At 36.9% G+C, this 24,368-nt stretch overlaps 1 protein-coding gene across 1 annotated transcript in view; it reads right to left on the minus strand.

Annotated features, from left to right (window-relative positions):
- The window catches only part of LOC150092515 (AP-2 complex subunit alpha-like), a 440,587-nt gene extending 416,323 nt beyond the window's left edge, over positions 1 to 24,264 (minus strand). The window contains exons 1-2 of the mRNA XM_090414707.1: positions 24,064 to 24,264; positions 8,052 to 8,148 (exon numbers count right to left, since the gene is read on the minus strand). Coding sequence (XP_090270833.1) covers positions 8,052 to 8,115 — 64 coding nt within the window. The 5' untranslated portion in view covers positions 8,116 to 8,148; positions 24,064 to 24,264. The remainder of the gene's footprint in view (positions 1 to 8,051; positions 8,149 to 24,063) is intronic.
- Positions 24,265 to 24,368: the final 104 nt, after the last annotated feature.

The raw sequence follows: 24,368 nt of genomic DNA on the forward strand, positions 1-24,368 counted from the left end.
AAAAGTAATTTTTGCAATATTAAGAAAGTTTGTTAATTTTTGGTAATTTGATAACAAAATACCAATAATATTTTAATCGAATTAAAGTCAACAGGTAGGTCTTATAAAGTATTACAAAATTAATGGAACTCTTATCTGAAAATAAATATAAAATTCATCATAAAAATTTAAAAACTCTAAAGTAAAAAACTTGAATTCAAACATTCAAATTTGAATATTCAAAGTGTGAATATTCAAATTTGTGTAATTTTTTCTTAGTGTATTTTTTCTATATGTAATTTCATCCTTGCAGTGTAATTTTAACATGTAACCAGGGAAAGGACGAGAGGGCATCCTTGGAAGTTGAGAATGAAGGCCGCTAAGAAAGGTGTGAGGGCTAGATTTTTCTCTCAAAGGGTGGTGCGTGATTGGAATGGATTGCCTTTGGATGTTTCATCCTTGTGTAAGTATGTGCTTACAGACGTGTATTATACACGTCTGTAAGCACATACTTATAGACGTGTATAATACCTATGCATTCTGAGAATAGTCACTGCCCAGACCAGTTTCGACCTTTGAGGTCTCTTCAATGGGAGCCAGATGCAGAAGTGATACCAAGGTTGAAGTAATGCAGAAGTCTATTTCTATATAGGAGTAGCAAAAAAAAAAAGTGTCGCCTTATTATATAACTTGCTTTGTATTTGTCCGGTTCAGAAACATAAAACATGTGCAAAGATGTCTACATGTATAAGGCACTAAAGAAGAGAGATCTGCAAATTTTCCAACGTGTCATGAAGAATGTAGACAAGATTATACAAAAGAACATGCAGATAGATTATTACATCTGTACATGAATGCTTGGCGTATCAGAAACAAAGGGGTAGAGTTGTTGCCTTGGTCAATATGCTGGGACCTCAGATTGTAGGCATTAGTGAGACCTGACTATAAGAATCGTATTACTAACTGGTATCGAGTGTAAAGGGGTACACTAATGTTAGGAAGGATAGAGAGGAGGGGGCATGCTGCTAATGATATCGGATGACTTGAATCCAGTTAGAGTTGAGACCTATAATTGTAGTACTACTACTAGCGGTATTTCATGTAACAGTGAGTTTGAAGCCATCTGGTGTGAGGTGGAATCTAACAAGATCAATTACATAGTTGGGTGTTGTTACAGCCATGGTGGATCAGTTGCTAATGATGAAGAAATGCATCACCAAACAGACAAGATGAGCATGAAGAGAGAGTAATCATTGTGAAAGATTTAATTATCCAAATATTAATTGGGTAGCAGTAGAATATCATAAGATTGAAAATGCATTTATTGAGCTGTTATGGGACAACTTCCTCAAGCAGCATGTGATAGAAGGAACTCAAGGTCAAAGAGTGCTAGATTTGATTATAGTGTCAGAGGGCGTTTCAGTTAAAGATGCAACTATTCTGCCTTAGATTGGTGACAGTGATCATGCAGTACTCACTTGGGAAGTGACTAAGTTTATGAATGTTCCATTCAGAAAAGGTTGCATGCTGAACTACAGAGCAGAAAATTATGACTCACGAATATACTGAGTTCAGTGGAATGGGATCGGTTGATGGATGAGAAGAATATCAACAGTGCATGGTAAGCATTTAAGCAATACTTAAATGATGCAATATCAGATGTGTCACGAGAGTTCGAAGAATATCTAGGGTAGGATTCAAGTGGATGTGTAATCTTATTAAGCAAGAGATTTGTAAGAAAAGAATGATGATGCGGAAGGAATACCGTGTGCATAAGGATGATGTGCATTATGAAAATTATAAGCAGCAGGCTAGAATAGTCATGACTGTTGTACAGAAAGCAAAGCCTGAGTATAAAAATATACTGGCTCTGCATGCTAATGACAACCCACAAGAATTCTATCTATAACTCTTCTAAATGCAGATGGCATGAAGGTGACAGATGCAGAAAAGGTTGTTCAATTAATGAGTGCCCATTTAATTAAAAGCTATCAACCTGGTGTATGCGATATTCAGCTCACTGCTACCTCTTCACTGGATGAAGAAACTCAGGTGTATGAGGACGATGTATTAGAGCTGTTGCACGAACTGAATAAGAATTCAGCAGTAGGGAGTGCTGGGATATCAGCACATGTGCTAAAAGAGTGTTCAGCTCAATTGGCTCTTCCTTTGACCAGGCTGTTTAATGAGTCGTGGAACAGGGAAGATTCCACAGGAATGGAAAGAATATATGGTAATTCCATTGCACAAGGGTGGTGCAAAACTGATGTATCCAACTATCAACAAATTAGTATCTCGGGAATGGTGGTGAAGATTTTGGAAAAATTGGTTAGGGCTCGCATTCAGAATTGGGTTGACAGTGATCTACTTTGCAACGAATAACATGGGTTTACTAAGGGAAGGTTTTAGCAAAAATTCTATAACAATGTTACCGTTGAACTAGACAAGAGGAATGGATACAACTATTTGCCAATGATGCAAAGATAGGTAAGGCAATCAGGAATGCTGCTGATATGCAGTACTTGCAGTATGATTTGAAGAGGCTGGAATTGTGAGCATGGGAAAATGAACATCAGTAAATATAAAGTCATTCACTTCGGCATGATTAGATATCCAATGTCATATTATATTGGTAAAATTATGCTTGAAGAAACTGATGAGGTAGTGCAACACCAGGCCACACGAGTGACCTGGTGTTGCACTACCTTACCGTTAACCTTACCCAGTCCTGAAGATACTTTCAGGCGCAAACTTTGTTTGCTCACGCTTGGATAAAGGATTAAACTAAACTTATTACTGTCTAACCAAGTGAAAAATAAACTCTCAACATCTTTCTCTGAATCTGGAGTAATTTAATAATAAGGTTGCACACCCTTTGGCAACTCCTATAGGTTAGGATGACCTCTCATTGCTTCTGCCTTTGTATCTCCACTACTGGGCCTGGCTCCCACTGACGAGACCTCAATAAAGGTCGAAACCGGTATGGGTAGTGGCTCTTGCCGTAATGCATAGCATTACACATATCCGCAAGGAGATGTGCTTTGCATTATGGGAGATACTGAGATAGGAGTGATGAGAACTTTCTCCACCTTTGCAACGAGTGGCCTGGTGTTGCACTACCTTACCCCAGTCCTGAAGATACTTTCAGGTGCAAACTTTGTTTGCTCACACTTGGATAAAGAATTAAACTAAACTTATTACTATAAATTAAAGATGCTAAGAAATTATATTCTTGGCTTAATCCTTTATCCAAGTAAGCAAACACCTTGGTATCACTTTTGGGTCTGGCTCCCAATGATGAGATCTTAAAGGTTGAAACCGATTTGGGCAGTGACCCTTCCCATAATATATAGCATTATACATGTTCGTAAGGATATGTGCTTTGCATTATGGGATACTAAAGCAAGTGATGTGAGGTGATTAGCCTCTATATACAAGTTGCCCAGTCGTCAAGTTACTTCACATACAAACAAAGTTTGCATGTGAAGTAACTGGATAAAGTAACCTTTACACTTGGATAAAGGATTAAACCAAAAACCAAGTGAAAAGCTTTCAGTGATTTCCATTTTGGCCAATTAAAAGAAAAAGAAACCAGAAAATAATTATATAACCATATTCCAATACCATGAACCAGAAAAGCATGTACAATAGTACAGACATATATGGAATGCCTAACAAATGATTTCTGGATTCTCAAAAAGTAGAAAGCCATCCACAAAGACCAAACAAGAAATATAAATTAAGTTCATAACTGAGCTGAACTTCTTTCTGTTTGGTGCCAAAACAAAGTTTACAGTACTGATTGCACTGCTATTGAAAAATGAGACTTAAAAGGCATTTTATGGCTAATATTTTTATGACTAATGCTCTAAAAACCAAACAGACTTTGGTGTTTAAAACTATATTAACACTTATTACAAAACGTTTTGTTTCATTCTTGCCATGCACCAATGACATTATTTTCACATGAGCCAATATTTGCATCAGGTGAAGTGACCACTATTTCTTGGTGATTTTGGGACACCATTTTAAAATGATACCCCCCTTTTAATTAATCACATTTGTGCATATTTAATTTACAAATGACAAATTTTTACACCAATAGAATACTTTTTTGAAGAATGTTTATTTCTTCAAATACATAGGATTTTTGCTGCCAGTTTCTCATTGAAAGCCATACAAAATAGCAAATATTTTTAACGGCTGCAATAGCCGTTTAAAATCAGGAAAACGAAATAAAATATAAGATGAATAGAGGCAAACCTCGCTTAACGCGAATTTCATATGCGCGATAATCAGCGAAATTGAGTGAATTTCCCGCTTTAAGCGAGTGATTAAAATTAACGCGATTTTTTTACGTTACGCTAAATGTTTTGTCACCAATCTGCAGCGAGATGGAACGTCTTCTATCACTCTGGATTGAGGATTATAAGCAAAAAAAAAAAAAAAGCGTACCTCTTAGTACAAAGAATATTCAAGCAAAAGCTCTCAATATTTTCACCTCATTCAAAGACCAAATTTCAGGAGAATTGTGAAAGCTTTACTGCGAGTTCAGGATGGCCGTTTTAAAAATCGAGCTGGGCTGCATGACGCAAGAATAACTGGTAAATCTGTTAGTGCTGATAGAGATTCTGCGGCCAAGTTTCCTGATAATTCAGAAAGCCGATTATGGCAATCGTCAAATATTTAACGTCGACGAAACTGGTCTCTTTTGGAAGCGTATGCCAACAAAAACACTCCTAGCTAAAACGGAAGCATCTCAACCAGGATACAAAGTATCTAAAGATCGACTTACGCTTCATTAGGAGACAATGCAAAAGGCGATTTTAATTTATCGTACGCAAAATCCAAGATCTAACATTACTGAAGAAATCAGCACAACTGGAAAAGAACTTGGATTTAATGAACTGGATAATGAAGATGTGAGAAACTTCCTCGATTTCCATTCAGAATTAAGCGAGAATGATCTTCAACTAGAAGAACAGCATGCATATGAAGAAGATAAAGAAATGCAAACAGAAGAGAATGTTACGACTAAAAAGCTAACTGCAAAAGAATTTGAACTAGTTTTCAATCACAATGAGCATGCTAAGGAAATTTTGTTTGATGCTGATCCTAATGTGGAACCAAGCTTCGAAGTCCACAGAATAAAGTTATCGCAAATTGCATGCCTAGATGAAAAAGTCGAGCACTATTCAAACATCTTTACTTAATTTTTTTTGTAAAAAAGTAGCTCAATCAAATGTTTAGACATTTAAAAAAAAATTAAGCAATTAATTTTTATTAATTTGATGATTTTATCCTCTAATATAGCTAATACTATGTTTTTTTGTTTTTTTTTTCAAATTTACTCTAACTGATGGATGATTTATAATTATTCCTATTGGTCATTGTATTCGCTTGGCGAGCATTAATTGATGGATTAATTAATCGCATTAAGCGAGGTTTTCCTGTAATGAACTTAAATGTGTTAACTACTGATTTCAGTTTCCAAAAAAATGAACCTTTGTTCTCTAATTATTCTTGTCCATTATGTTTTCGCACTTAAACAGATTTCCAAACTAAAATAAAATGTATAATCAAAACTATGCCTGCACCAAAAACCAGTATTGCACAACGATGCTGCATTATTTCATTCTACGTATCAGTTCCAAGTTTACGGTTTTAAATTTCGCAGGTGGTTTACTTCGGATAGTAACTGTAACAGAAGGCGTAGGCGTATCGTAACACTAAATCACGTGTAATATTTCTTTGTTTAGCAAATGTTTATTTAACTTTCGGTATGGATACTACATGTTTGTTGACCACAATTATATTTTATTAAATCTAACAAAAAAAAACGCAAGTTTCGTAACAATCTAACAACCGCAGAGCTGAGATATGATAGGCATTACACCACTGAACGTGATAGCAACAACTAGCTTTGTTCGAACACTTGCAGATTACAACGGTTGATTGCCACTGTTTACACTCGTGAAAAATCTACACACGAGTCCTGACTCCTGATGATTTTAAGTCCGACGACTTACGTAAACTGTCGGTTTTAGTGTTAGTTAAATGAAATTCAAATAAACACCAAATCAGTTTTTGATAATTTCCTGTCGCTGATCAATCTTGTTTCCTTCTTGCTCTATTATAGTAGGAAAAACTCAATGTGTGTGTGTGGGGGGGGGGGGAGTTAAACACAAATTAATGGTCTGGTTTTCCATTAGTTTTATGCACGAGAAGGTGTGGTCATCAAATTCTTTTATTTTACTCTCTCGCTTTTAATGTATGATTTCACATTAATTAATATCCTGATTCATAAAAATCGTATGTTAAGGCTTAAAATATTTTTAAGCCACTTTAAAGTGGCCTAAAATATTCTTTACAGAGATCGTTTCTGTCTAGTAAAATAGATTTTGTACGATAATAGTATAATAATATTTGCGATTTAATAGTCTATCGCCCACTTTTTATCTAACACCACGTAGTGCTTAACAACTCTGCAAATCAGGAAAATGCGTATAGTTTATTTTAATGGAATTCATCAGGGGAAAACTATTTTCAAATACGTATGATCCAAAAGAATTTCTTTCTTTTTTTTTATTTTATTTTAAATATGGTGTTTTGCATTGCACAACTGTTTGCATTTAAGGGCAACTTGGAGAGGAAGGAGTTATTAGTGTTATTACGTGACACCTCCAATGAGTCCAAGACTCGTCACAGGGAAGGCACCTACTCCACAACGCTCCATCTTCACTACTCAAATCCACCAACCACATCATCTACATCAGTGTTTCCCAACCTGTGGTCCGCGGGATGGTTAATTTTCATTAAATTTTTTATCTTATCATGTTGTTCACACCTGGCCTAATTGATATGTTCATATTCTTCCGAATATCTCCATTTATAACAGTATCGCATTGTCATAAATAACACATTTAGTGCTGTAAAATTGTAATATATTACTTCATCTTTATGATATGTAAAATATAAAAAATTTCCAGTTTGGATTTTACGGGGGGTTGCGGTGAATTATCATTCGCTACAGGGGCCCGCGACATTAACATTTATTACAGGGGGTCCACGACATCAAAAAGGTTGAGAAACACTGATCTACACCAACGTCATCTACTGTTCACCACCACCAATATCTACACAGACAATCACAAACATGAATGCTCACGACGAGATTCGAACCCACAGCCTTTTGGCTGGAGTTGCGGTGAATTATCATTCGCTACAGGGGTCTGCGACATGTCAACATTAGCTACAGGGGTCCGCGACATCAAAAAGGTTGAGAAACACTGATCTACACCAACGCCATCTACTGTTCACCACCACCAATATTTACACAGCCAATCACAAACATGCATGCTCACGACGAGATTTGAACCTACAGCCTTTTGGCTGGAGAGCGGATACGCTAACCACTCGGCCTACGAATTAGAGGATAACCTTGGAGAGGGTGCAGAGACTGCTAACAAAAATGATATCGACACTATACAACATTGATTATGAGAATGGACTGAGGGCATGCGGACTGCAGAGTTTGGTGGATAGAAGGCAAAGGGAAGATTTAAGAAACATTTAAGCTGTTGGAGGGTTATAGTATTAACACTAAGGAGATTTTTTCATATGGTAGAAAAATGGAAAGGAGGGAGCCACTCCAGGGAGTAACAAAAAAAACCTGAGTAAAAGGGTATGAAGTTTTAAGCATGGAGAGTGGTAGGAACGTGGAATGCATTGCCTGAGAGGATGGTGAACATGCAGACTGTGGATGAGTTTAGAGAGTGGTATGATACACTGTTCACTGGTGTTGACCTACCACGGAGTTTTGCGACTCCATGGGAGGGGGGGGGGTCAGGAAAATAATCCTGCCGCAAGGTTGTCCACAAATTCCATGGAAGTCCAAAGTACAGTATATAATATTAAGTAATTATTTACATCAATAATATTTTAATTTTTAAAACAATAATTGAATGTCTCCAACAGTAATATACAATGAGGTATTAACTACAAATCTCTAAACCAGACAAAAAAACAGTAAGCACAGTTTATTCAAACTATTATATTTCAAAACGACTTACAATTCCTGATGTCTGAAATAAACACTGCCAAACCACGCATTCCTTCACCCCTTACTGCAGGCATGGTTGAGCTTTGGGAAGTCCAAATACAGGATACCTGAATATAATATTAAAAATAATCACTAATGAATTCCTTGGAGATGAATGTGTTTAACACACACAGTTCATTATCATTTTTTTTAAATCCTTGTTAAATGCATGGAGTAAAGTTGCAGTATCAGCAGAACTGTAGCAAAATATATTTACATAGGTATCTCCATGGAGGCAAAACACTCGTTGCAAAAGAGGGCCCTACACTAACCTTATATATCTACAATATCTATCATACCACTCCATTAACTCATTCGTTGTTAGGGCACTCAACTGTCTGGCAACTCATTCACCACTCTTCAAGCCAAACATTAGTCAGCACTTCTTTCCTAATCAACCACTCACAATTCCCAAGGTGACGCTTGTTCCCTCTTTACTCATGTATTGAAAATTTTCTTTTGTCAGTAATATAGAAACCTCCATTAGTAACTAATGTTTCTATTATATACTCTTTTCTGCCTATCAACTAGACACTGCAATACACATCTTCAAATTTATCCTCATAGCCACTTTGTCACCAATTTGTCCCAGGGACGGCTGAACCCATACTTGACAAATCTCCCCTCCTAATACTACTTTCTTTGAATTTTCACTTCCAACCTCTCATTAAACAGTTTTCTCCCAACCATTCAATGCAGAAACATCACACATATACAAGCCTTTTTGTTCAAATTCACTACATACATCTATAAACTGCACACTATTCCTCATGTGCACAATCTTCTCACTGACTCATTAGCAATCAGTCCTTCTCAATTCATTTCTATCATACTGAGGCAGCAAACTCAATCGGTACTTTTCTTTATTGCTTTATCAGCAATTCTTTCATATTTTTCTATCATTGCATATTTCTCACCTTTCAAATCATTCATGCATGCCAAAACAATCAACTCTCACTTCTCTCTTCTGCAAACTAACATCACTGGCATTCTTGATTTTCATACTTTTATCACATTCTTCCTAAGTACACTTTTTCTCATCTAATTTCCATAGAACAGCATCTCCTTACTCCCAGTTTCTTGCTCTCATACATTTCCCATTCACTTTCTTTCATTCTCCCATCCTGCTGTGCCACATGCACAATCATCTTTCAGGTTGCTTGGGCTCATGTTTTGTCCTATGATGGACTCCATGGAAACATGCTCTTTTTCTCCTCAGTATCATTTCACTATCCACATCACTTTCAGCTACTTCTTTCATACTCTCTTATTTCCCTCACTCCTTACACTGCATTCTCTACAACTTTCACTATCATGCCTGACTTCCTTCTCTTGCTTTCAACACGACTCATTTATTACACTCGCACATGAGAGATTTCCAACATCCTCTCTCTCTCTCTCCACTCATTTTTATAACATAAACCATTCATTCTTGGCAATGATTACATTAAGCACACTACATTGCACAAAACCCCCTCATGTTAAACTCACTGAATAAGAAAGCCTTGGCTGTCATTCTTGTATACATGTCAATGCTTTTTAAACGATATTGCATATTACAAACAAACATATGCATGCTCAACTACAATCTGAAGTAAAATATTACCAATAATAATTACCAAAATTACTCATATTTATTAAAATAATCTATATGCCACATGCAGTACTGCTGCTGCTTCCAATTTAGTGTACAAATTAGCAACACACTGCTAATCAGTAATTATTCATTGCTCATTATTAGCCTAGCTAACATTAAAAAAAAGTAACTTGAATCACTACTTTATTTTCTCAGATATGAGTACATAAAAGTTTATTACAAAGACACTGCAGATATGAATTTTCATATCTGTAGTATCTCTAGTCTCTTAGGCATTTTACTTCTACCTGTAGTTCTGGATCCAAGAACGATTAAATATTATTAGCTTTGTGTTTTGGCTTATTTTTTCCCATATAAATTTGATTATTCAACTGCCTTTCCACTATCCATAAGGAATATGCAATCTTCAAAATGTTATCCAAAAATTCCCCCAGTTGGAGGGAGTGACCATGTGGTTTTGACTTGGAAGATGAATAGCCATGCAGGAGTACCAAAGAGAAGGGAGTGTATGTGGAATTATAAGGCATATTATATTAATCTTAGATATCAACTTAGGGCAGTTCCATGGAGGGTGGAACTGGAAGGCCGAGATTAGTGCTTGGGAAATTGTGAAGGAATATTTGTTAGTAGCAATAGTAAGCTGTATTCCACGAGTGAAGAAGGACACAATTTGGTTTAAAGTGGATGACAAACAATATCAAACAGGAACTGCAAGTGAAAAAGTGGTTATGGAAGAGATATAAGACTCAGGTCAGGAGAGTAACTAGTATGGTAAGGAAGGTGAAACTGGAATATGAGAAGAGATCTTTGGATCTCTTCTCATATGGGGCCAGTAGGAGGAGAAATGATTGTGGAAGAATGACATTGTGGGATAAAAACAGGAATAGAGTGACTGATTCAGAGGTCATAATGGAGTTGTACAATGAACTCTTTGAGATAAAATACTCACCTGGAGCATTTTATCTCCAATATGAAATACTGGAGATTTTATCTCCAGTATTTCATATTGGAGAAATAGGGCAGGTTCAAGGTTCAGAGGTGCAAGAGGAGAATGTGTTCCAAATACCGAGTACTCTGTATGTCAGTAAAGCTGTGGGACTAGATGGTATTTTGCATGGGTTTTGAGAGAATGTGCTAAAGAACTAACAGCTCCATTGACCTGACTTTTCAATGAAAGTCTGGCTATGGGAAACATACCCAAGGAATGGGAGGAAGGTAAGATAGTGCCATTGCATGAGGGTTGTAGCAGACTGGAAGTATCTAATTATAGGCCATTTTGTGTTTAATCAGTACTTTTTAAGATCTTGGAGAAATTAGTGAAGAACCATATGGGTAGATGAGGGTAATGTTATCTGTGAGAGTCAACATGATTTGTTAAGGGCACTCTTGCTTTAGTAATATGATTGCCTTTTATAATAGTTACAAGAGAGGTTGATGAGGGAAAGGCATACACTATCATTTTTTTTTTTTTTTTTTTTGGATTTTGCAAAGGCATTTGAGAGGGTGCCACATGATAAGCTGATATTTAAATTGCAGCACATGGGTTTAGATGTTGGGTTAGTCAAATAGACTCAGGATTGGCTGTCTAATAAGTATCAGAGAGTTGTATGGTGGGGCAATATCAAGGAGCAGAAGGTTATAAGTGGGGTCCCACAGGGACCAGTACTGGGACCTATATTGTTTAACCTTTATATCAATGACATTGTCAGTTGTTTGTAGATGATGTGAAGCTGGGAAGGGTTATTAGTAATAGTGCAGATGTGGCAGCATTGCAAGAGGATTTGGATAAACTAGACAGATGAGCAAATGAAAGGTGGTGTTAGTTTAATGCAGCAAAATGTAAAGTCTTAAAGTTTGGGGTACATCGATTGAAGGCTGCGTACTCTATTGGAGGATCTGTACTGGAGCAAGTAGGGGAGACGAGATCTGGGATTGATAGAAAACTAAAATTCAGCAGGCATATTGCAAAGGTGTGAAGGTGACCCAGAGGATTTCTGCAATTCTGAGAGGGATGCTGATCTGCAGAGATAAATTATCATTCCATTGTATAAGACCTTTGATCAGACCACACTTAGAATTTGTTCTCACATTTGGTCCCCAGCATTTAAAGTGGATAAGTTAACTGTGGAAAGGGTACAGTGGCAAATAACAAAGATGGTTAAAATACTGTATAATGTTGGTTATGAGGGAATGTAGACTGCAGAGTTTGGTAGATAGAAGGAGAGGTTATATGATTGAGACTTAAACTGTTGAGAGAACTACAGAGTTGACACTGGGGAGTTCTTTAACTTGGTGGAACAGCGGGAAGGAGCAATGACAAGTGGCCATCCATGGAAGTTACCAATGAGCAAGAGGGTGAGGAGTGGTTTCTTCGCATAGAGGGTGGATGAACTGTGGAATGCATTGCCTGATAGTGGTGAGAACAAGAATGGTCAATGAGTTCAAGGAATGGTGGGATATATTTTGTTTCCTAGGAAGGACCTCCCAAGCTGAGTCTTTTGACTCAATGGAGGCCTGAATGATGATAAAACAAATCATGTAGATGTCTTGTAGTTACACCTACTTAGAACACACCTAATAGTTTTGTTTTCCTGTCTACTTCAGTGTCTTTTTTATCACTGATTATCACACCAACACTGGAAGTAGATTTCACTACTCTACTGGCCATGAATTGTTCATCCATAATGCAAAATGTACACTAAGGAAATGAAGTGTATTATTATTATTATTATTATTATTGTTCCGGGAAACTCCAAGGAGTCGACAGACTCATCGAGGGAGGCCCTAACATCATGTCAAGAACAACTATTCAACATTCACACAGTATCTATCATACCTTGCCTTGAACTCATTCACGGTCGTAGCACCCACAACAGACTCTGGAAGCTTATTCCACTCATTTACCACTTTCCAAGTAAAAGAACCTAGCTCTAACACCCTTGTCAACCACGCTCTTGCCCAGCTTCCATGCATGGCCACTAGTCCTCCCACCATCAGTCATATTTTCAAAAATATCTTCTGGATCAATCCTATAAAAACTCTTCAGTAATTTGAATGTCTCAATCATATCACCCCTCCTTCGCCTATCGTCCAATTTCTGCAACCCACAAATCTTCAGCCTATTCTCATAAGGTTCATTCCACAGACCTGCTATCATCTTGGTCACTCGTCTCTGGACCCTCTCCACTTCCTCCCCATCACGAAGAAACCCTGGTGCCCATAGCTGGGCACAGAAGTCTAGATGGGGTCTTATCAAGGCTCGATACAGAGGAACAACAACTTGTTCGTCTCTGCATGTTAAAGTATTTTTCAGAAGCCAAGTGATTTGGTGAGCTGTTTTAGTTACTTTTGCAATGTGCCCCCTAAACTTCAACTCCCTATCCACCAACACTCCCAAATCCCTGGCCTCATCAATCTCCTGGAGTATGATTCCACCAATGCGATATACTGCTGCTATTCTTTTCACCCCAAAGTGCATAACCTTACACTTTGCCACATTAAATTGACATCCATTTTTCCTAGCCCAGTCCTCCAAACTATCCAAATCATCCTGTAAAATTTTGACATCTTGTGCACTCACAATTGCTCTACCCAACTTTGCATCATCAGCAAACAAGTGAACACTTCCTCTCAGATCCTTTCCAAATATCATGGATACAAAGTGCAAGATGATTGAGGTATTCCATCTACTACAGCCAGATGTCCATTAGGAGGTTATTATACTTAACAAGAAATTATATTTGCATTTTATCCTAAGAAAAGAATATGCTATACATTATGGAACAAAAGTGTCCTGATGCTAAGTCGCCTAATTAAGTCCTGTAGCCTAATCAGAGATATTCCCCACTAACTTTTACTTGTTTATGCTAGGATGAAATATGGAAAAAATAAGCATAAACACTATGTTTAACCACATTTTCAATATCATTTTAACGCCTCTGTAGTGCAATTGGAAGAACGATGGTACATTGCGCCCTTCGATTGGAATAGGCCTAAGTTCGATTCTCGTCATGATGGGAGGAATCTTTATGTGGACTTTTTCAATCGAAGGTGAGTTAGCCAATCTTATATGGTGGTAGCAAGGTTTTTTCTCCCGGAAACTCAGGTTTTTCATGCACACAAATTGGCCCTTCAGAACATATGCAATTTACAGACAAAAAATACTAGTTGTGGTAGTGGTGGGTGGCGTTGATGGAGGTGATTGGGTAGAGGTTTGGTGTAGTGGTGAAGACAGTTGTAGGTGTCCTCCTACGATGAGTCTTCGGACTCCTTGGAGGTGTCACGAATAATAATAATAATAATATTACCTTCAGTACATCAAAATCAAAAATACTCTCTCCTTTTTCATTGAGAAAGGAGAGAACACTTTCCTTAATAAAACAAGGTGAGAAGTATTTCTTTACTAAAGAAATACACTTTAGTAAATACACTATTAGTAAATAAAAAAAATTAAAAGAAATAAGCTGCCAGGAACAATTTATGAAAGCATATTTCAAAAAGTTATGAAAAATTGTTGCAGGTCGTATATATAAATTTATTCAGTTGACTTCCTACCATACCAGCTTTTTTGATTCTGTAGTCAATTTCCATATTTAATTTACCATCTTCACTAAAAATCATGCCTAAATAGCTGAAATGTTTTACTTGTTCTATACATTCTCCATTCACAATGCAGATGATATTTTCAATGCTTCTACCTACTTTCATTGTCTTTGTCTTGTTATTGCTGACCTTCATACCAAATTTATTACTAGAGTTATTCAATTTAGTCAGGGAATCTTGCAGAACTTGTAGCAGATTTATTTAGAAGTATAACATCATCTGCATAGAATAAAGAACTGAGATTAACATCTCCAATTTTCATATCAGGTTTAATACCACTTTCCTTCATAATGTGATCCATATAGATAAAAAATAACAGAGAGGATAATGTACATCCTTGTCTGACACCAGATTTAACATAAAACCATCTCCTTGTACAGGAAAACCTTGCTTAACACTAATTCGATATGCACGATAATCAGTTAGCGCAACTAAGTGAAATGATACTATTTCCCACTTTAAGTGAGTGATTAATCAGTTATGCGATTTCTTTACATTATGCGAAATTTTACATTGCGCAAATTTTTTTTTGTCACCAATCTCCAGTGAGCAGGAAAGCTGGAAGTCATTAAGAGAAATGAAAGTAGTGCTAGGGGTGCTTAAGGGTCAAAACTGTATAACTTTAAAGGCTCTGTGGAGGAGACCTCCACAGAGCCTTTAAAGGAATGCAGAGAACCGACCAAGGCTTCTGACCTAATGTCCAATCCTCACCTTCTCATGGTGCACCCTGTTAGGTATCTACCTGGATACTGAATGAATGAGGATGGGCTGGCAATTTGGGATTTAGCCAACCAAATTGTATTATTATTGGCTTAACCCACAGTATTAAATGGTACAACATGAAAGAATTTCATGCCAGCTGGAGTGTGGCCCGGTTAAACAAGGTCCCCATTGTTTTCGCCACGGCAAACAGTGAAAAGTCAGCTACTGGAGCAAATCCAGAAACACACTCCAACTCAATATCAAAGTTGAAGATCGGTACTATCAACATAAGAAGCCTGAAATGCAAAGAAATGGAGCTAGCTGAGGAATTGGATAAGTACCAGATCGACATAATAGGGGTGACTGAAACAAAAAAGACAAAAACTAGCGAGATCTTTCTGAGCAATAAATACAAAACGTTACTCAGGTCATGACAATCAGGGAAAAGAAGGAGCAGCCATAGGATTCAACACTAAATACAAAGCTACTCTTCTTGAATGGAATGCAATTTCAAGTAGAGTGATGTGGGCAAATATCAGAATGGGGAACTGGACAATGAGACTTATTTGTGCCTATGGCACCACAGAAGGTTCTACTAAGGTAGAATTTTTTTGAGGCTTTAGAAAAAGCAACTGACACAATGAAAAATGAAAAGTTGGTCCTTGTTGGGAATCTAAATAGCAGAGTAGGAAATGATTGTCAAACATACAAAATTTTTTGGGAAAATTTGAAGAAAAGAACAAAGCTAATAATAATGGCAAATACCTGTTGGATTTCTGCTCAAGACATGGAATGGTTATTACTAACACCATGTTCCAACATAAAAATGTGCACAAATTCACATGGAGAGAAGATCCAAGGAATAAGAAATCTCATTGACTATGTTATTGTTGATAGTGATGTTTTCTCACTGGTGAGAGACACTAGAGTGTACAGAGGATTTGAAATTGGAAGTGATCACCATTTAAGTCTTGAGGACGATAAAATGGAATTTCATATTGAAAAGAAGAACACAGAAGAAAGTTTTAAAGTGAATAAAAGTTGATATTACTCAAAGTAATAATTAACCAAAGGAGAAGGGAAGACCCAATTTCAACTATATGCCTATAGAACTTATTCTTATCAGAAAAAAAAATCAAGCCAATTATGTCCTCTGGAAAAATTTTGCAACTCCTGCACTAGCAGAGGTTGAATGAATAATGAAATGATGTCAAAATTTTATCAGAGTAACTAAAATTCGAATCCTGAATTTCACAAAGTGAGAGGAGTTATATTATCTCACACATAAGATATTGCAGAATTTACAGCACAGTGATGTGTATACATTAATTAAAATCTGAAATAGTCAGTAGGATTACTTAGCAGATGAGATATTGAGTTACATGGTGAGCAGAACAACCAATGCAATCTCCAAAGGGAAGGAATATCTTAAGATCTAAAGCAGCTGGTAAGTTTTTGTACTGTACATTCAGGGGTTGTTAACAGTGGGTTTATCTTATGAAGTATTTTGGTCAAAGATGAATCATTTTTTAAAACAGGGTCCAGATGAAACTACTGTCTGAGAGAACAAAATAGTAAAAATTCTTACAGATTTTAGTACTGAGACAATCTTCAGGAGTACAGTATAAAGAACTTTATAAAAAAGTAAATGGAATAATTACAGGAAATGGTAAATATTCAATTTCTATAGAATACTTTCAAGAAACTTACAGGGCTATCTTCTAATTGTGGTGTAACCTAATAGCATTAGCAAAAAATCTATTGAGCTGACTACTGAAGTAAAAAATACCAGTCACATGTCAGATGACAAGTGAATTAGGGGGGAAAAATGATTGACTTCAGAGATTGAAATCCTTAATATATTCTTGACTGATGTTGGTATCTAACAGGTCATAGTGTTGGAAATTTTTGGGGTAGAGTATGCTGACTGACCTATCAGGCAATTTACATAGGAAGAGAAGTAATCTGAGCACAAAAATGAAGACTAAAGGTGGCAAAGTGAACTGTAGTGAAGGCACTATACAAATATGAAATTTAAACCTGTAGATATACCACCACACCAACTTGACAGTTGGTCTGGTACAACTTGGAAGAAGGTATTATATGGTATCTCTATGCAGTCCAGAAACTCACTGTCTAACTATTATAATCCATCTAAGAACTCTGAATTAATTCTCTTAATCCATTCCACTCGTTCACCACTCTCCATGCAAAAAATCTGGTCTGCACACCCCCTACTAACCACTCTGACATAGCTTCCATGGATGGCTCCTAGTTCCCTATTCATCATATAATGAAAATTTTCCTTTGCATCAATTTTATAAATCCTCTTTAATATCTTAAAAGTTTCTAATCATGTCTCCTCTCTTCTGCCTATCAACTAAATTTTGTAACCCACAAAACTTCAACCTATCCTCATAGGGAACCTTCCACAGACCTATCACCAGCTAAGTCACTCATCTTTGAATCTTCTCTACCACCTCCTGGTCCCTGAGAAACCCAAGTGATGACCAAATCTGTGCACAGTATTCAAGATTTGGCTAAATAATAGGCTTATAAAGAGAGATAACTTCCCTATTTTTACTTGTTAAAATGTTTTTCAACATGGAAGTAATCCTTTAAGCCATTTTACCAACTTTTTCAATATGTCCAACTTCAATTCTCTGTCCACCATTATCCCCAAGTCAATAAATTTCATTAATATGATACACCATATGCAACCTTTTCAACTCTAAGGGCATAATCTTACATTTTGAAACATTAAATTGATAATCATTATCCTTTGCCCACAAAATCATCCTGCAGGATATCTGCATCACCTTTATCAATTATTGCTCTCCCCAATTTTGTATCATCAGCAAACAACATCCCCCTCTTAAATCCTTCCTTGTATCATTGATATACAAATTAAATAGTGGCTCTAGTACAGAACCATGAGCTACTCCACTAGTTACCCTCATTCTCCTAGATTCAACTCCATCACATACTACTCTCTGGTGTCTGTCAGCACCCCCCCCCATCCATTTCCTTCAGCTTTTGTAGTTTTCCATGTGGTATTCTGTCAAATGCTTTGGCAAAGTCCAGCAATATCACAGTGTAGCCATTTATCCAATTCTGCTGTCACTAGTATAAAATGCGAATAAATTAGTTATTGGAAAAGTTGGTTAACAACCAATCCTGATATATTAATTGGTTTGTAGTTTGCTACTTGTCTTGGAGCCACTTTATGCAATGGTACTATCTTACCCCCCCTTTCCACCACCCCCACCCCAAAAAAAACCTGCCAGAGTCAGAGTTATTTCTTTAACATCGTCTAATTAAGTATATAGTTGAAATACTTAATAGCTGATTAAGTATCCTGATGGTATACACTAATAAATGTCCTATGCACTTCTGGACTTATGTTGGCTCATGTATTGTGATTTATAAAACTTGTGAAAGATGAAGTAAGAGGCAGACCAAATTTTTGGTTTTGCAGTCATCATACTTATTTAGGTTAGAATAATTGATCAAACATCCTTAAACTCTCCCTGGTGCCAAAATTTAGTAATGTAAAAAGTTAAAGTTATCTGATAATCAATTTCACCATTACTATCAATGCCACAGTCAGACCTAATTTCTCAGGATTCAAATCTGATGTCACACATTCCTCATGCATGATTACAACAGTTTCTCTTTTGATATAGAAAATGTAACATGTACAATCAACTTTGCCAATTCTCTGGTGGGCCAACAGGGTAATTAAACAATAGAAGTCCCTTGGGAAGGGAATATAAAAACCACTCTGTGATTGTACACTTCAGCACGCTAAATTTTTTAGATGGGATGACAACTGCCAAATAATAATCAGCATTACTTCTGGTTAGGCTATGCGAGTTTTCTCACTGTGACCACTGATAGTTGACACTGGCTTGCTTCCTGCTGAAAATATGATTGCAGGGTAAGGATGTTAGTAGTGCATAGATATAATTAAGGCTCATCTAGAGGAAGCAGTAATAAATTGTATACCTAGGGTAAGCAGGGTTAATTGGGTAGGAGTCAGATGGATGAGAAATATCAAGCATGAGCTGCAAAAGAAAATGCTGTGGAGGGCATATAAAGAGAAAGATGACTACATGGCAAGGAAGGCAAAATCAGATTATGAGAAGAATTTAGCCAAGCAGGCCAAAGGAAATCCCAAAGAGTTCTTTCATTATGTGGCAAGTACGAGGAAGAATGACTACGGAAGATTAACCGTAATGAGTGATGATGGTCACGAGGAGACAAACAGATAAAATAGTTGAGTGACCACTTTGTAAGCATATATCTTCCTATTGAGGCTACTGCTTTAACCTATGAGACAGACACTAATGTTGGAACAGAGGTGGATGAACTGGAGGTTCTTAGGATATTGCAGAATCTCAATGTAAATACAGCTGTGAGATTAGATGGGGATATCAGCTAGAGTTTTGCAAGAATGTTCAAGGGAACTAGTAATGCTTTTGACTAAGCTCTTTAATTTAAGTTTTAGCTCTGGTAGAGTTCCAAGAGAGTGGAAAAGGGACAAAATTCTTTTGCATAAGAAAGGTTCTAAGACTACAGTAGCAAATTACAGACCAATCAGTATTTCAGGCATGGTGTTAAAGTACTAGAAAAATTTGTAAAAAAAAGAGAATTCAAGAATGGAAAAATAAAAATATGATACTGTATGATGGTCAACATGGCTTTGTGAAGAGTAAGTCATACCTTAGTAATTTACTACCTTTTTATAATAGAGTAGCAGATGAGTTGGATAAAAGAAATAGTTCCATGATAATTTTGCTGGATTTTGACAGAATACCACATGGACACTGTTATGCACGTTAGAACAAATTGGGATGGATATGATACTGGTTAATTGGATATGAGGGTGGCTGCTGGATAGATATCAAAAAGTGGTATATGGAGAGGCAGAATCGAGGTGAAGATATGCGACTAGTAGTGTGCCACAAAGTTCAGAGCTAGGACTATTGCTGTTTAATTTGTACATATATGATATAGGAAATAACCTGAAAGGAAATATTCAGTTGTTTGTTGATGATGCAAAATTAGGTAGAGAAATAGTTAATCAAGATGTAGAGAGCTTGCAGGACAATTTAAATAGGCTGTCAGTATGGGCAAAAGTTAATGGGTATTGTGCATTTTGGGATAAATAGATTACAAGCCATGTAATTGATGGCACTGTACTCCAGGAAATAAATGCAGCTAAAGATTTAGGGGTGATGGTAGATAGAGAGTAAAAGTTTTCACTCAACAAAACTAACCATTCCCCTTGGGGATGGTTAGTTTTGTTGAGGGGGGGGGGGGCGTGAAATAATGAAAACAAATTTAAAATGTTTTAAGACTAAGTAGATATTTTTTATCTTAAAAGAAACGCATTTAATTTTTATTATTTATTTTTTATTTTATTTTTATATTTTAATGGAAAAATTCACACATTGGTGTTGGTTCACAAATTTTGCTTCCTCTGTATTTCGGCGCTTAATGAATATTAGTAAATATATGCTTATTCAAGTCCGCACGGTTAGCCTAGTGGCTATGCGCTTCGCAACCATATGCCTGGGGAAGGAGTGTCCTAGGTTCGATTCCCGTCGCTGACGTGCGGAGCTGAAGGATCTTCCTCAGCCATAGCCAAGTTAGCCAGTCTTGGGCGTGGACAGCAGGGTTTTTTCATCCCGCAATGCAGGGAAACTGGCCTTGAGAACTCAACGCTACAGGCCATAGGATACACCGGGGCATAAGGCTGACCACCTTATCCTGTAAACGGAGTGAGGTCCGATGATCAATGGATCCCCAACACCGCAAGGTAAAAGAGGGTGTAAGGAAGATGAGATGCTTATTCATATAAGTTTCATTTCAAAAGGTATTGATAAGAAGCACAAAAAAAAGCTTACAAACGCAAAATCTTGCGCTCATTTAAAACGGCCAAGTTTTTTGCACTTTAAATTAATGTTTCATTGCTAGTGTACACAGGTGCGGCGATGCACGGGAAAGAAATACGCTTGGTGTGTATTTTTGTATTGAATATAAATACAATAAATATTATAATAATATGTCTGTATTAGGATTTTTCCCCCCAATGGGGGGCCGTGAAATCTTTTAATTTTTCCAAAAGGGGCCTTGACATCCATAAGTTTGGGAAGCACAGGTTTAGAGGACATATTCCTAAGGTAGCCCATAAGATTATTTGGCTATCAAAGAACACATTAACAAAGTAGAGATAAGGAAATTGTTATTCCTTTTTATAAGGCCTTGATACATTCACATCTGTATTACTGTGCTAAGGTAGCCCATAAGATTATTTGGCTATCAAAGAACACATTAACAAAGTAGAGATAAGGAAATTGTTATTCCTTTTTTATACGGCCTTGATACATTCACATCTGTATTACTGTGTGTAAATCTGGTCTCTTCTGGATTTCTTGGAGATGAGGAAGCGGTGAAGAGGATTCAGAGGCGAGTGACCAAGACAGTGAGTAGCCTGTGCAATGTTCCCTATGAGGATAGATTGAAGGTGTGTGGATTGCAGAAGTTGGTTGATAGGAGAAAAAGAGTAGATATGAAAGAAACATTTAAATTCCTTAAAGGATTTTATAGGACAGATGCAGGGAAATGTTTCAACACTTGGCTAGAGGTACTACCAGAACATGGGGGTCATCCCTGGAAGTTGAATAAAGGTGTGAGGACTAGATTTTTTGCTTTGAGATTGGTGAATGAGTGGAATGGGTTGCCAGAGTTACTTGTGAGTGTTTCGTCTGTTAATGAATTCAAGGAGAGGTATGATAAGTTGTGTGGATAGATTAGGTCTCCTGCGATGAGTCTTCGGACTCCATGGAGGTGCCTATATAATAATAATAATAATAAAAATAATAAATGACAACAAAATTGTAGAAACAGAACTGCCCTTCATCAAACCCTTGATGACCTCTGCAGAACTTTTTTCCTCATCTACAAGATTGAATAGATGATATGTAAAGAGGAATAATGTCATTCACATGTTTTATTTCCATTATGCACAACAGAACCATCTTGTCTTCGTTCCAATCATCACAAAGCCTTCCAGATGACACCAAACAACCAAGTCAACAGCAATGCCAATTCCTCGGTACATTTTTTCAATGCAAAATTCCATCCAGTCCAGATACCTTCTGCATATCGTGATTATCCAACTTATACTCTATTCACCTCTTTATCATCACCACTGTAAAGTCTCACTTATCTTAATGTGACTGAGTTGAGGAACTGATCCCGAACACTTCATCATTATGAAAAACTTTAAAATTATCATTAAACAGTTTCACTATTAACTTATGCCTTGTTCATTCTTGCACCATCTCCATCCAGCAGTTATCCTCAAAAATAGCTCATCTCTTGCTAGATGAATCAGAGAAAAATTCCCTGAGTTTTGTCTTTATATGTTCCATTAAACTTCATAACCATAACAGTATAATTACATTTAATGCAGAGGGAAGCCCCCCCCCCCCAAAAAAAAGGCATTTCAGCATAAGAATTCATGCCTCATGAGCAGTGGAGATGTATATAGAAGAGTCTCAACATTTATCATTTGGTTGGGAAAAAATCCTCATCTTTTCCCTCTAAGCATTTGACAGAAATGATTAATAATTGACTCCCAAATATTTCCTTGGGTGTGGCTAGAACCTGCTTCGTTGAAGGTTACATGTGCCGAGTTGTCAGCGCAACATATCCATCGTGTTTTCGGCAAGGGGGGGGGGGGGATCTCCTATATTCCAAAGACTACAAAAAAATAGTTATTTGAAATTGTTGCATAAAAAACAAACATTCAATTTTGATTAAATCGATTAGGATATATATTTCTTTGTAATATGTCTTGCATCTGGGCTATTGAGAATGAATGTCAATTTAATGTGGCAAAATGTAAGGTTATGCATTTTGGGGTGAAACGATTAGCAGCAGTTTACTACATTGGTGGAACTGTACTCCAGGAAATTGATGAGGCATGAGATTTAGGAGTGTTGGTGGATAAGGAGTTGAAGTTTAGGGGGCACATTGCAGAAGTGGCCAAATCAACTCATCAAATCACTTGGTTGCTGAAGAATACGTTGACAAGCAGGTTATTGTTCCTCTGTATCAAGCCTTGATAAGACCCCATCTCGACTACTGTGCCCAGATTTGGTCACCAAGGTTTCTTCTTGATTGGGAGGAGGTTGAGAGGATCCAAAGGCGAGTAACCAAGATGATAGCAGGTCTATGGAATGAACCTTATGAGAACGGGTTGAAGATTTGTGGGTTGCAGAAATTAGTTGATAGGCGGAGGAGGGGAGATATGATTGAGACATTCAAATTACTGAAGGGTTTCAATAAAATTAATTCAGAAGATATTTTTGAGAACAGGGCTGGTTGTGGGAGGACTAGGGGACATCCAAGGAAACTGGGCAAAAGTGTGGTTAGTAAGGGTGTTAGAACTGGGTTCTTTACTTTTAGAGTGGTGAATGAGTGGAATGGGCTGCCAGAGTCTGTGGTGGATTCTGTGACAGTGAATGAATTTAAGGCGAGGTATGATAAATAGTGTATGAATGTCGAATAGTTGTGATGAATATGATTTGGGGCCCTCCCTCGATGAGTCTAAGGACTCCCTGGAGTTGCCTGTAATAATAATAATAATCTAAGTGTAGCGTGGAGCGGAGGGGTGGATTAACATATTAAAACGAGTTCTACATGCATCCAATTAAAAACTCTCCTCCCTACAAAAAAGCAAGCGATTCTTATATTTAAAGAACTCGTTGTGTTTAAAATAATATACCTATCTATTGTAGATTCAAATCTGTGAAATTAAAAGCTGACGTATATGTATGCAACCTAACGGGTACTATTAACATGTATCCCGAGTTCTTATTCTTTTGTGAACTCTTTTTCAAACCCTTCTCTTTTTCATTGTAATAGAAAACACCGTACAGAGCTAACATGAGCATTTTTAAAGCCGGCCGGCATGTAAATATTTTGGAAATTTCATAAATAATATCTTAAAAGTTCATATACAATAAGTCGGTCACGAATAAAATATCATTACGGAGAAGACACTTACCTATTTCTCCCAAAGAAGGAATAATAAGCCAAAAATTTAGAGTTGTCCTGTTTTATTAAAATGAACCACAAAATAAGTTAACCCCCCCAACTAACCCGAACCACCATTTGTAAAACACAGCATCCCACTGTACGTAAAATCCGCCCTCAAGCCTATTTCCGTTTCCGGGTCAGTATTAAATGCTACAGTTCACAGAAATCACTCGCAGCATACAATGTAAACAACCTTAAGCGGCGTGACCATCGCCACAACTGGATGAAATTATTTTAGATTAGATATACAGTACATTGAAAACGTCTTAAATA

The sequence above is a fragment of the Typopeltis vanoorti genome, chromosome 25, assembly GCF_054136105.1.
Source record: "Typopeltis vanoorti isolate ZY-2024b chromosome 25, IOZ_Tvanoo_1.0, whole genome shotgun sequence".
NCBI classification, from domain to species: Eukaryota; Metazoa; Arthropoda; class Arachnida; order Uropygi; family Thelyphonidae; genus Typopeltis; species Typopeltis vanoorti.